Here is a 14,013-nt window from a genome sequence, read left to right on the forward strand (position 1 = left end):
TATCTAGATATTAAACTCACTCTCTCTCTCGCTCATGATTATAATTTTGAGATCTGGTTTCAACAGTAACAACCCGGCGACCAAACGTCCGTTCTACCAAACGTCCGTACTACCAAACGTCCGTACTACCAAACGTCCGGTCGACCAAACGTCCGGGGACCAAACGTCCGAGTACTGCTTAAGTCGAGGTTTTGAAACAGTGTGTTCAAAAACTCAGGTCAGTTGACTTAGTGAATGAAAAGGTTATTCCATCAATGAATGTTTTCTTCCCTGTTGGCACGGGCATACTTCAAGACGACAATGCCAGGATTCATCAGACTCAAATTGTGAAAGTCTCCTTTTGGGGATTATAAAACATCATTTTGCACATGGATTGACCACCAATGAGTCCGGCCCTTAACCCTATAGAGAATCATTGGGATCTGCTGGAAAAGGCTTTGTGCAGCATTCTAAATCTATCATCGTCAAACCGTTATAACACGGTATGGAAATTAAATCTTGTGACATTGCAGAAGCTTATCAAAACAATTCCACAAGGAATGCAAGCCATAATAATAGCCGAAGGCGATCCAACGAAATATTGTAGTGTATGACCAATTATTTCTAACTCGGGGTGTTCCAGTCACATTTGTGCATGTGAGTCCATGTTGCCTGATTTTGAGAATCCCTCTAAAATGTATCGAGGGGGAAAAAAAGCACATGCACATGCAATTTGGACAAAGCCATCCCAATGAAGCCAATTAAAAGCGTTACTAGGACAGCAGTGGTTTCATTAAAGTGGAAAAAAACTTTTTTGTAAACAAGGTGTCCTGCACAAAATAAGGTTTCAAACAAATTAGGTATGTTTGAATATTTACCGTATTTTCACGACTATACGGCGCATCATATTTTTAGCCACAGTGTCAATAACGAGTGCTATTTCTATATTTTACACACAAAGGACGCACCGTTTTTATAGACGCAGGCAGGCATGGCAAAACATACACCAGCTTAAATATACACGCTACACCCACACGCTAAAAACACGTTTTTAAGAAGGTAACGGAAGCAAAACTGAGTTCGGTTGTACTTTATTTAGCCATTTTACAATGTACTCACATCATCATCACCCACAAATCCATCAAAGTCCTCATTTTCTGTGTCCGAATTGAACAATTGTCCAAATGAGTCATCGAAAATGCTGAGTTTCATACGTTCGTCCAGGCGGCCACAATCCATTCGCAAATAGTAGCTAGCTAGTAGCTAGCGTAACTTTGCCAACGCTGCTTTCCATGCTTCGTCAAGCTGTGTTGATGTCGATGTATACAGGCCACAATCCATTGGGTGTATTGACAAAAGAACTACATATCCCAGCAGTCACTGCGCAGTACTTTTTCTACAGGGAAAATAGTAGAGTCGGGGGTTGCTTGCCGTAGTTGTGAGAGCTGTAGAGGATGGTGTACCCTATCGACTGATTTATTTTATTTTATCGTGATAACAATTTTAGTATTGGTCCATATATAAAGCGCACTGGATTATAAGGCGCCCTGTCTATTTTGGAGAAAATTTAAGACTTTTATGTGCGCCTTATAGTCATGAAAATACGGTAGTTTTAATTGTCCCGGTGATAGAGTGGTTAGCACGTCTGCCGATCAGTTCTGAAATTGAGAGCTGGTCAGCCAGGGTGTTTCGCTCAGTGGTCTGTATATTCTACTACCATAGTTGTGACTTGCTTTTAATTGACGCTGAATTATTTCCTTAAATTAAAGTCAGTTGAGTTCAAAACGTTGAGTTCAAGCTACAAAAGTCCATCCGCCCTCTTTGAGTTCAAATGGATCGGACATCTATTGTCATCAATGGCAGCCAAGTAGTAATTCATTTTAAAAAAATCTGTGCTGGGAGCCTTCTTTGTCTGTAGGCTCCAAAATCAACATTGTTTTAACAAGTTGAAAAGGGTGTCCTTTGAACATCCAAGTTCCAGAATGAAAACGACAAAGCCAAATGGTTACCGTCTGGCTCTTGATGGCATTGTCGCTTCTGCTTCCCCGCTTTGGTGGCGTGGGAATGATAATTGATAACAACAACACAGAATGGCTCACCGTTTGAGTAAAAAGCCTAGGTGAGATTTTAGATGCGCTCAGACGTTTCAGTACAAGTATGCCCGTATTAGAACATTAGTGTCTGCATGTACTTTAGGATCTGGCTTTCCACCCTTGGTGGGCCCCTCGCAGCCAGATGGATGGTCTCAGCCATGTGTCAGAGAGGTGACAGCTGGCTGGCCGGCCTCCCCCGGCCAACGGTCTGGATCGTGTCTTCTGACAGCTCCTGATGGGTGACACATTGACCGCTCCTCCCCCTTGAACCACACCCATGAGCTTGCATCACAGAAACTCATGGTTGCTTACAAATTATGTTTTAAAATGAAATGGTACGCCCCGCGTGAGAAGAAGTGTTGAAGAAAATAAATGAATGAAATTATACCGTTAGCCAAAATGTATAGAGGAGTTTCGATCTTCCCCTCTTGTAGTTGTTTATAGGTGTTTGTGAATTTGCAACTAGGCAGAAGAGGCTTTAACCCCATTAATTTACATAAAAAAGAAGGTATTGGAGGAATACATCAGTGCATAATATTTGTATTAATTAAAAAATACCAATTGGGAAACAGCTACAAATGATAAAATCCTAAAATAAAATAAAAATATAATGATATAAAAATATGACCTTGAAGTTAGCACCTCACAGTTCTGAGATCAAGGGTTCAATTCCGGTAGCTTCTGCCCCTTTCTGTCTAGAGTTTTGGGTATATATAGATATATACAGTATGTATATATAATGTCTCAAAGAAGTAAGTGCACCACTCTCATTTCTGCATTTTTTAATCCTGTCTGGATACAGGACAAGACTGAAGAAAATTCCACTTTGATACAACTTAAAGTAGTCACTGTAGAGCTTGGATAATAACAGAAATGCATTATATCTTCAAAATTGGGCTCAAAATGTCAATATTTTGTGTGGCCACCATTATTTTCCTGCACCATCTTAACTCTGTTAGGCATGGAGTTCACTAGAGCTTCACAGGCCATGGCCGGAATCCCTATCCACTCTTACATGATGACATCACAGAGCTCTTCAGTGACTACTTTACATTGTATCAAAGTGTCATTTCTTCAGTGTTGTCCCATGTAAAGATATAGTAATAAAAAAAATACAATACAGTGGTACCTAGAGATACGAGCTTAATTCGTTCCGGGATTGATCTCGTATGTCGATTTACTCGTAACTGAAATGAATGTGTCCCATAGAAATGAACTAAAAACAAATTAATTCATTCAAACCCTCTGATAAAAACACCAAAAACAGGATATTGGATTGGAAAAACTTTTTTATTTGTTCTAATTCGCCGTCTATTAACAAAGTAACAAATGACTAGTGGTTTAATAGTACAAAAATTTGTTTAATAGTTATAAAATTAGACGGATTTTGCGGAGGGTAGAGAGAGAGAGACTTTTTGCACGGCAACGCCTTCGTAACATAACATAAACAAATTTAAATGAACTTGGATTATGATGCAGACACACTCAAAAATAAGTTTAATCTAAACTTAATTCTAATTTTGTTTTAAATTTTTATATATTTTTTCTCTCAATTTGCCCCGCATCCACCCTGACTTTCAGATGCAACCTATCGAGGGTTGTTTGCTTTTGTCTTCCCTTCAAAATATTCTGATAATGATGCACACAAATGTCCTCACATTAGGATAACGCGCAACCACTTGCCAGCAAGAAGTAGTATATGCTCCTCTCGTTTTAGCGCCATTCTGCACTGACTAAGGGGGAAAAAACAATTAAAAAATGCAACGCTCCGCCCAGTGCTCTTCTTATGAGCAGCCTCTCGTGTCCGCTGTGTATCAAAATTTGTCTCGTATCTCAAGATAAATATTTGCCCGAAATTTTACTCTTATATCAAATTACTCGTATGTCGGGGCACTCGTATGTCGAGGTATTACTGTGATGAAAAGGGTGAACTCACTTTGTGACATACTCTATATAAATATATATATATAATACATAGCAGGCAATTATTGTTATGTACCAATGTCACTGCTTCTGTCCAGGCACTATAGCGATGCATTGTTGTGCAATGTGCGGACCAGGGCAAATATGGCGGGCCAGATCTGGTCTTCGGGCCGCCAGTTTGACACGTGCGTGCTAAGCCACTGTTAGAGAAAACACGGTGCGTTCTTTGGGAGAGCTGATTCTGCTTTGGCAATTGGACAGAGGCCATTAGCTGATGTAAAAAGATTAACAACCTTGGTCACACAGTACATTCACACTAGATGGATGACAGCATTTTATCAGAACATCTGTTGGACGGTTGGAACTGCGCTCTGTTTGCACGACCAAATAAAGCCATGAACTGTTTCTAACACTGCACAGTGACTGTCATCCAAAAATACCACATAAAACAAAATCATTCAAATTAAAATCTGCTGTCCCCGGAGCTTCAGCTCTTTTTAAAGGGAATACTTCAAACCCCTTTAAGAGAACTGTGGCCTTCGGGTTTGGGTAACAGCTAATTGTTGCGTCTGAGGCTTCGATATAATCGCGGTGAGCTCATGAATCAAGCATTTAACCAATGCGTCCGGCTTCGTTCTCTTCTTGCAACTTGTGGGGTGTGATTTTCGGCTGGACAGTGGCCTGAAAAAGGTGTTGGATTCTATCAAACACATAGAGGAACATCTGGAAAGCCTATTAGCTCCAAAATGGAGTAGTTTGATAGCAAACGTTGTGCAATTTTGGCGCTAATTTAACGCTTCAGCTGCTATTGATGGCCAATCCATTTGGACTGGGAGGGGCGAACCAACATTGCTTAATTCGCCCCTCCCAGTCCAAATAGATTGGACGTCTAGTGATGTCAGTGGTGTCGAAGTATGAAAATTCACAGCCAGTTCTCTAAAATTAAACGAGTTGGATGTCAATGGCAGGCAATGAGTGAAATACTTTTAAATACTATATAAATATCATATATATTTTAATATAGGTGTTTTAGTCTTCTTTAGAATGTTATTGTGGGCCACAGCTTGAGTTTTTTTACTCTTTATTATATTTTGATTTTATTAATATTATTTTAAACATTTTATTATTAATTGAAATATCTAAAAATGTATTTAAAATATACAATAATAATGAATGATAATAATAATTACACAAATACTATTATAAATGAGGCCTGGCATCCACAAATGTTGAAATCACTTTTTCGTCATGTTGGCCACAGGTTTATAGCCTGGAAAGACTTTGTGGACATGTACAAGTTACAGAGCAAACCAGTATGTTCTTCTGTGGTTTGGGCTGGATTTCAAAACTGGTGCTAGAGGTGGGGTTAACAGGGAAAGACTGAATCAGGAATAACTAATCAAAGGAGCACAGTTGTGACATAAACACATTGGAACTCGTGCTATCAGTCTTAGTCAATTTGTATCTCACCAACAACAATACCGATAACTGTCCGATTTTTGTGGGAACAAAAGATGAGTATCATATTTTATATAAGTCACACCTTGGGAAAAGCTGCAGCTAAAGAATGCAATATGAAATGGAAAATATATAAGTTGCACTGGAGTATAGTAATATGTATTCCTAGTGGGCAGTATTTTAATTTATCAGAAACAAAAAACATTACGTTATAGTAAGAGCAAAATAGGGAACAACAGACAAAATAGGCACATGTTAATGTTAACATATTAACTATCCTAGCAGACTATGAAAAACAGACTACACCCTAGACCGGTCCCCAGTAAGCTGTAGGACATACAGATAGACAAACGACCATCTGCACTCACAATAATAACGCCACTAGCGGTAATTGAGCCCACGCTTGCCCCACACCGAAGGCCGACAAGGCACTGGTGAAACTTAAAATGTTAATATTGTGGTCTCCATGACCCAAAATGTCATGTCAAAAGACCATCAGCAACACCAGGATGGTCGAAGTGAAGCCTAACACTGCCAATTTTGTCTTGCACTTTCATACTAAAACAACCTCTATTGTGTGCTGCTAACCATTTTAGTCACTTTTTTTTACCTCACTTCCTTTTTATTGTATATAAATCATTTTATAAGGATAGACCGACCTTATTCACATGTGTACTTTATCGTGAAGCTTTAAATCCAATTGTACTTGTATAATGACAATAGAGGCATTCAATTCCATGTCCATATAGTTTTCTACCAGGCCTTAAGGCGTTTAAAACTGACTAAAAATAGTCACTTGCCCTAAAAAGGTTTAAACAGATCAATTAAAATGATTCATACTTAAAGAACCAAATGAGGAAGGGAGAGTTTTCAAGTTTTTAAATATTTCCCAGATGTAGGTTTACCTAGACAATGTAATCTTATTAAAAAAAATGATAAAGGCCTTGCTAAGACCACAAGTCATTCCCATTCAGGATAATTGGAGAAGAGGGCACATCAGCAGGGAGCGTCTGAACAAGGAACCTGCCCCTCTACTCAATTCAGCACCATAATAAGAGAACCAAAAGGTGAGAAGAAATCCAACCCTGCCACCATTCATACTCAGCCACTTGATGCAAAAATAACTATTGGGCAGTCTGTTTTTCATTCCGCGGAATTACCTTCGGGAGGCCAGCAGACATCTCCCGAGTCGCTCTGTGTGTGTTCCCCCTCATCCCCGCAGAGCTGTCTCATTAACACGGAGTCCAGCAGCCTCGCTAAAGCATAGCCGCATCACTGTCCGGGCTCAAGCCTTCGGCTTGCTACATGGGAGCAAAAACTAATGACTCAGGCATTGCAAATTCTCCACGCATAACCCAGATCACTGTGCCACTCGCGCGGCAGGTTAAAGCCGCTACGTGTACTCTCTAACAAGTTTAATCCACTTGTGACAGAGTTAACCGAAACACATATCGAGCTAATTTCTCTATCACAAAAGAACTTGATCAAAGTGCAGGCGGCCCGGTGGACAAAGGGTTAACGCGTCGTCCTCACAGTTCTGATATCGAGGGTTCCATCCCAGGTCCGGACCTTTTTTTGTGGAGTTTACATATTCGCCCCGGGCTTGTGTGTGTTTTCTCCAGGTTTCCTCCCACATCCCAAAAACATGCAGGGTAGGCTGGTTGAACCCCTAGCTTCATAGAAGCTGGACAGGGTAGGTAGGGGGCAGTTGATGATCTTTTGGGCTGTGTTGATCACCCTCTGCAGGTTGGTGTTCAGTTGCTCCTTCCTGAGTACTCTAGAAAATGTAGCCTCTGCTGTGCCTATTTGACGAGCCAGCAGGGATAGGCTTCAGCACCCCCACAACCTTGTGAGGATAAACGGTACAAAAAATGAAAAAAAAAACAGGATCATAGTTTTATTCTCAATATTATTTCACTAACAAATACACTAAGCACCAAATGCCATATCCTTACCTTTCCTGCTCTCCCTCTTCATGTCCTTTGTCGTAGTCTGTGTTTCTTTTTCACTGGTTGTCTTCTTAATAGGGTGATAATTCAAGATTTTGGAACATTAGCCATTACCAGGTAGCTTAGATATCTGTGGTCCTATCCCCTATGTTTGTTTTTTATACTTGTATTATCAAACTATGAGTGTGTTATTTTTTTTGCACCCTTGAAAGTAAATCGTGTGCATCAAATTCATGTTTTCTGCCAAATTAGCATTTCTCTAACATTTCTGTAGTCCTTGATTAAAGATAATGGATGCTGGCACCAACATAAGAAAAAAAATAGAATGTTTAGCTAAATCCTAAAAGAAGAATGTTTACCATTCCCCCCTTTTTTTAAGAAATACAAAAAAAAGAAAAAGAAAAATGATTCTATAGAAAAAATCTTATTATTTTCCTTTTTCTGATAAAAGGAATAATAGATAACTACTTACTGTTTCCACCCTTTTTGGATTGGATGTGTTGCATCGTCAATTCCACCCAATAATTGAAATATTTATAAGGATAGACCGACATATTAAAAAGCCCAACAGCTACGTTGCACTTGACAAAGATGTGTTAATCTTATCTGTACGTGCACTTACATGCGCGACAAACGAGAGTCTTGTCTGCCCAGGGAGTAAACGTAGCCAGGACCGCTTTTGGACATGTGACAAAATTGATCAACATGTTCAGCACATGTGGTGGACTTTTGGGGGGGTGAAACTAAATCAGCTGGTGCTTTTATTACACGAACTCCCTCAATGTGATGAATCATCGGGGATCTCAAAAAGCGGGGGAACACTCCTAAAAACGCTAACGTTTATGAGACGTCGCTCATACACCCTCGCCTAAATAGCTCCCTAACTTGTTTTTAACAGCATGGCTATTTTGAAATCTAAAACCGGAGATTTCGCTGAGATCGGAAACTTGTCTGGACTATCCCTGAAATAAAATACAAACATCTCCACCCATCATTTTTAACGAGTGTTTAAGTAATTATATTAGATTTATAACTTTTTCAGACATGAGCAAGATGACTGTCTTAGTTTTTGACCACCCACTCGAGACTTTGTCGCATTAATGGCCTTGTTTACTTTGCCTTGCTAACATTATGTAATGTGTCTTGATGCACTCATCTTTGTCTGTAGGTTGTATAAGTGGCCTCCTTCCACTTTGGGTTTAAAAAATTTCAAAAAAATATTCACTGGGCATCAAGGCCAGACATTCTCAGACACATTTATTAAAAAAAGCCACATAAATGCAGATACTAAACAACAAAATGGAAACCTATTGGTGGAATTTCTCCTAAGCATAACACTTATGTCATGTCAATGTAAACTTGCTGAATCACAGATCAGTGTGACAGAACTGGTTCAATGCGAGTCCGCCCTTTTATAAAATAGCCTTAAACAAAACAAAACATAATTTCTGGAGACACGGTAGAAAACACACCATCCTTAATCCAAACAAATAAAGTCTTTATTCCGTTTGGAGTTTTCCAATAAATCCATTCAAGGAACTAAAATTCAATTTGTGTTTGGATAAAATGCCAGAATGCATAGCAAAAACAAAAATATCATGTTATGTTTTTGCGTGCGGATTGTCTGAGCGTGTCTTCGAACTTTTTAGTATTGTGGTTTTTCATTCCTAATGCATTCAGGTTGTTTGCTAGACAGAGTCTTGGATACAGTCCGCAAGTCAATTTAGATCAGCTTTGGCTGTCTGGAACCTTGAAGAGGATATGTGATGTAGAAAGTGCATTGATGGCTGAATAGTCTGGAAATAAGATCAGGATGACAAGAGCTATGGTTGGATTAATCATCTGTCCTTAGGGAAAGGAAATAGTTCAACTGACCGACCAACCAACCCACCATGCTCATGTAATCCTACCATATTTATTAGATTAGAACTTTATTTCATCCCGTTTTCGGGAAATTTCTTGGTTGCAGTAGCAAGACAGACACAAGACACAGAAGACATTGTAGACCTAGGTAAGAAACTGGAGCCACACACAGGAAGTCCACAAGGTGGGGACTGAGACTGAGACCGAGGTTACCACACAGTCACTTATGATCTTTTCTATTTATATTTGGGGTAATAAATCAGATCAGGGTTGCCCACTAATTGGCTAATCAGTCGAGATTGTTAGCTTCTTTTCCCTAAAACTCAGTGAAGTTAGGTCCTGAACCAGATAAGCAGAATTGTACATGGATGGACAAGAAAGACAGTCAGAAAAGGTTCAGTAATGGGATAAGGTAAAACATATTCACAAAACACATTTGGAAAAAACAAGATTAGTTCTTCTGAGTTATCAAAGTTCTAGTTGGGGAAATTAAGAAATGGATGAATGTCCTCAGGGTTAGGTCATTGCAAACCTTAACATCTCCAAATGTCAACAAATATGATCTTGGATCTTCAAAATGCTATCAAATACTACAGAAATTGAGCTTTAAAATGATGGCTGACCATAATTTAAAAAGCCAGAAAAGGTTTAATAATGAAAGCAACCCATCTAATCCTTAGAATTTGTTTCCCCGATTCATTGCTAATTGAAAAAATTAAAACAAGCCTTTTATGTTGTTCCATTATGAGTTTATTTAACACATTTCATTAAAAAATTGCCCTATTTTGTTTTGGCTTTCTTCAAGTGACCCAGAAGTTCTTCTTCTGCTGCTTCTTTATTCTGCAGCTACATTGAGGCTTGTTTCCCATTTTTCAATCAAGAAAATGTATCAAACACTGATTGGTTGATTTATTTTTGACACATGAGATGAAAAACTGAAATAAGCTTAGTTCCTGTTTTTCCTTTCCAAAATTAGAAGAAAAAACAATGCCTGAAAGGTACACTGGCCGTATTCCCTGAAAAACTGGGATTTGATTGTCAATTTTCTCGATGAAAACGAATTAATTAGAGCTGCTCTGAATGTTTGGAGCCCCTGAAAGAACACTTAAACCGACTAAATCTAAACGTAGACGTAATTAATTCCTTCTGCTCAACCTTTTTTTTCTTCCTGCATTTGGGTTGTCAAGGCACTTGCTAGCATCCTCGCCAATTTGTCACACCGAAGAACAAAGTCTTCTTTCTTCCATTGTAAAACCACGTTAGGAAAATGCTACATTTGTGATGCCCGCAGTGTTGAAAGATGTGCATTGTCAATGCCGAAAAGAATTTTCCATATTCCGATGATATGTACGTAAGTACATGCATGTGTGTGTTAGGGGTTGGTTAGCGGACACTTTGAGGACACGGTATTGTAAAATAATAGCACCGAGTAATCGAGTTACATGACGGCTGTTAGAGTGATGATAAATTACATGTAGTACAAGCGAGGAGATAGAAATGAGGTCATGTGTTGCTCTTTCTTCATCAATATGGAAAGTGGAAGACTTGCCGTAGGCTTTTGAGCTTAATAATAACTTTTAGGCAGCAGTTTCAGAGGCACATGGCAGCGATCAGGCCGGGCTCCCGATATGCAAAACGAAACGAGTTTGCGGCTCGTATTAGCCGGGCTGCGAGCCGCCCAGGTTTTCAACACTTGTAAATTGAACAGGGAGCGAAGTGAATGGACTAAGGTAACACAAAAGAAAGTTTGATGTGCGATCACTGTGACCAAAACGACTCCCAAGAATGACGCAGATTCACTAGTGTGTGAAACAACTGATTTTTAGGCGGTGGATTTCTGAGTCTCGTGACAAAACTGTGAAAAAACACCAAAGAATTATTGCGTTTCAGTGCCACTGATGTTCCTTCCATTTTAACTAGGAGGGATGGCAGCGGTTATTCAGCGAGTTAACAAAAAGAGAACAAAAACACTATTTTCACTTGGAGTGGTGACAACTTATCTTTGATGCAGCTACTTATTGTTTCCTTTAGAAGGCCCTGATTTATTGAAGAATTCATTATGAAAAGTAATTAAATCTCTTTGAATGATGATAAGTCGTTCACTTAAATATTGTTCAAACCTTCTTTTTTAGCCTATTAATTGCATTTTTTATTTCTTCATTTGTATTTCCCTTTTGTCTTGTAAAATACTTTTGTTATGTTTTAAAATGAACACTTTCATGCAGGAATTTATGATTTTATTCCTTAGTGCATTTATATAGGACACAGGTCTCAAACAATTGGCCACGGGACTAATTGTGGACGCTCCTATTCAACATCCAATTTTAGTAGTATTAGTGTTGCCTGCACCTACTTTGTGATGGGCAATTAAAAAAAACATATACACGTGTGAGTATATACAAAAAATCGACCCTTCAATTAATTCATAAATATTATGTAGAAAATTTAAACACACACACACATACACACACAATCTTATTTAAATAATGGATTTATATATATATATATATATATATATATATATATATATATATATGTGTGTGTATATGTGTATTGAAGGGTCAATTTTTTGGGGAGGGGGGGAATAAAATCAATTATTTAAATAAAATTATATATATAAAATTGACCCTTCAATTAATTCTTAAATTCTGTTATGTAGAAAATTTAAACACACACACATATATATATATAAAGATATTTAAATAATTGATTTTATTCCCCCCCCTCACAAAAAAATTGACCCTTCAATTAATTCATAAATATTATGTAGAAAATATATATACATATATAATCAATTATTTAAATAACATTCAACACTGTGCTTTGTAAATCCTTCTAAATCCGTTCTCAAACCACGCTGTCCTTTAGTTCTATCCTGACCAGATTGTTAACACACTTTTTGCGCCCTTGTCACCACCTGACAAGTATTCATCCGCTCTGTAGCCTCGTTAGCGTCCTCCCATCGGCTCTCTGTAAGGTGTCTCTGATGAAAACAAGGCCTCGTTTAATGTCATCTGCAAGCTTTCTGGGAATAAAGCAGACCCTTTTTTTCTTCTCTAACAAATGTATCTCCCTTAATCGAACTCTGCTTGTGGTACCGCCAGCACATGTGCTAACAATATGTGAGCGTCTCTTTTTGTCTTGTACTCGCTATTCGTTCCTCCCTGTCCTTGTCGCTATGTATCAGGAGCCCCTGCAAAAATAACCTATTTTGTCTTCCCTCTAATGTCTCCATGGTGACAGGAGGTTGCATTGCCAAGGTCTTATCTGTTTTGTTGCACCTTAAAGTCACCCAACACTCTCCGTATCCCATTTTATACATGTTCTGGAGTTAATTTATCTATGAGATTGTCATAATGTTTTTCCATTTCGTCATCTCGGTTTATTCTGGACTCACAGGCGATGTTGCTGTTTGTCCATGCAGCAACGATCGAGTAAAGACATTTTTTGTGGAGGTTATATCGGGTGATTTACAAGAAAATTCTAAATTAGTTTAGTCACCCGATGGTGTAGTGGTTCACTTGCCTGATTTTGGTGCAGGCAAGCGTCTGATTGATTGGTTTTGGTGTTATTCTGGCTGTGCCCAATGCAATACTCACACTTTATTTGAACATGTATATCAGACTCAAGTATCAATCATTAAGGTCTGATCAGGATCTAAATGTGGTGCTGATAGCCTCAGATAATAATTACAATCTGTCACAGCTACTTGTTAAGGCTTTCCTTTGATATTGAACAGCTTCATTTCAGCGCCGTTTGTTGATAATCAAATGCATCTGAGTTACCTTTCTGTCGACCTCAAGTGTGAGCACCCCAGGTCTAGGGTGTATAGTCCGCCTTTCTCCTGAAGTCAGCTGAGATAGGCTCCAGCACCCCGTGACTAGGATAAGCGGTGTTGAGAATGAATGAATGAATAAATTGGTGTAGATTAAGTTTAAAACACTCAACCGATTGGCCAGAATAAATCATGTGGATCAAGTTCATGTTGTTTGCTAAAGTTAAATTTAAATACACTTTTTGTAGTCCTTAATTAAAGACTGAGAACTACAGAAAAGACAGAATATCAAATTGTATATAATATATAAATAAGTGACCGATCACATAATAAAAAGAAAGTATTTAGTTTTTTTGTTTCTAATGAAGAAATGCGTTTTCCTGATCTTTAATGAAAAAATGTGAGTGAAAAAAAATTGGCATTTAATGGGTAAATAAAGTTTTATCTTCATTAAATTGAAAAAGAAACAATATACAACATAATAATGTCCCGTTTTTAATGCAAAAATACTATTTTAAATGAAAATTGAAAAATTGAAGAAATGCAATTAAAATTTAGTTGGTTCACGCCAACTGGGTTCGTGGTCTTTGATATACTGATTGGTTTGGCAACGAATCGCTCAAAACTGATTAAAATCAAAGCAATTTTTGGGGGGTGGAACGTAACTGATTGTCTTGAATGTGTACATCGTATTAAATGATTCGCTGGCTCCTGAACTGAATCGAATCATGGCAGATTTTGTAATATACGCGAATAAGAATCAATACTGTATTATAGTTAAATATATTCTTCACATATTCACTGCCATTGACAAGACCTCCAATCCATGGCAGCCCGTGAAATAAGAAATGATGCATGAAAATGTTTTCACGTTTTTCTGTACATTTTCTCACTACATTTGGCCTTAACGCAAATTCCTTGGCGAGTTCTAATTATTTCACCTGATGGCTAGCAGGCGTTAATGATCACTCCC

At 38.3% G+C, this 14,013-nt stretch overlaps 1 protein-coding gene across 8 annotated transcripts in view; it reads left to right on the top strand.

Annotated features, from left to right (window-relative positions):
• Positions 1–14,013, top strand: part of LOC144087431 (uncharacterized) — a 49,663-nt gene that overhangs the window by 17,973 nt on the left and 17,677 nt on the right. The window contains exon 13 of one of the 8 annotated variants that reach the window (XM_077617902.1): positions 6,428–6,474. The exons of the other annotated variants lie outside the window; for them this stretch is intronic. Within the exon in view, the coding sequence (XP_077474028.1) occupies positions 6,428–6,432 (5 nt within the window). The 3' untranslated portion in view covers positions 6,433–6,474. Of the gene's footprint in view, positions 1–6,427; positions 6,475–14,013 lie in introns of those variants that run through there. 8 annotated transcript variants of the gene reach the window in all.

This window comes from Stigmatopora argus, chromosome 13 (assembly GCF_051989625.1).
Source record: "Stigmatopora argus isolate UIUO_Sarg chromosome 13, RoL_Sarg_1.0, whole genome shotgun sequence".
Lineage (NCBI taxonomy): Eukaryota > Metazoa > Chordata > Actinopteri > Syngnathiformes > Syngnathidae > Stigmatopora > Stigmatopora argus.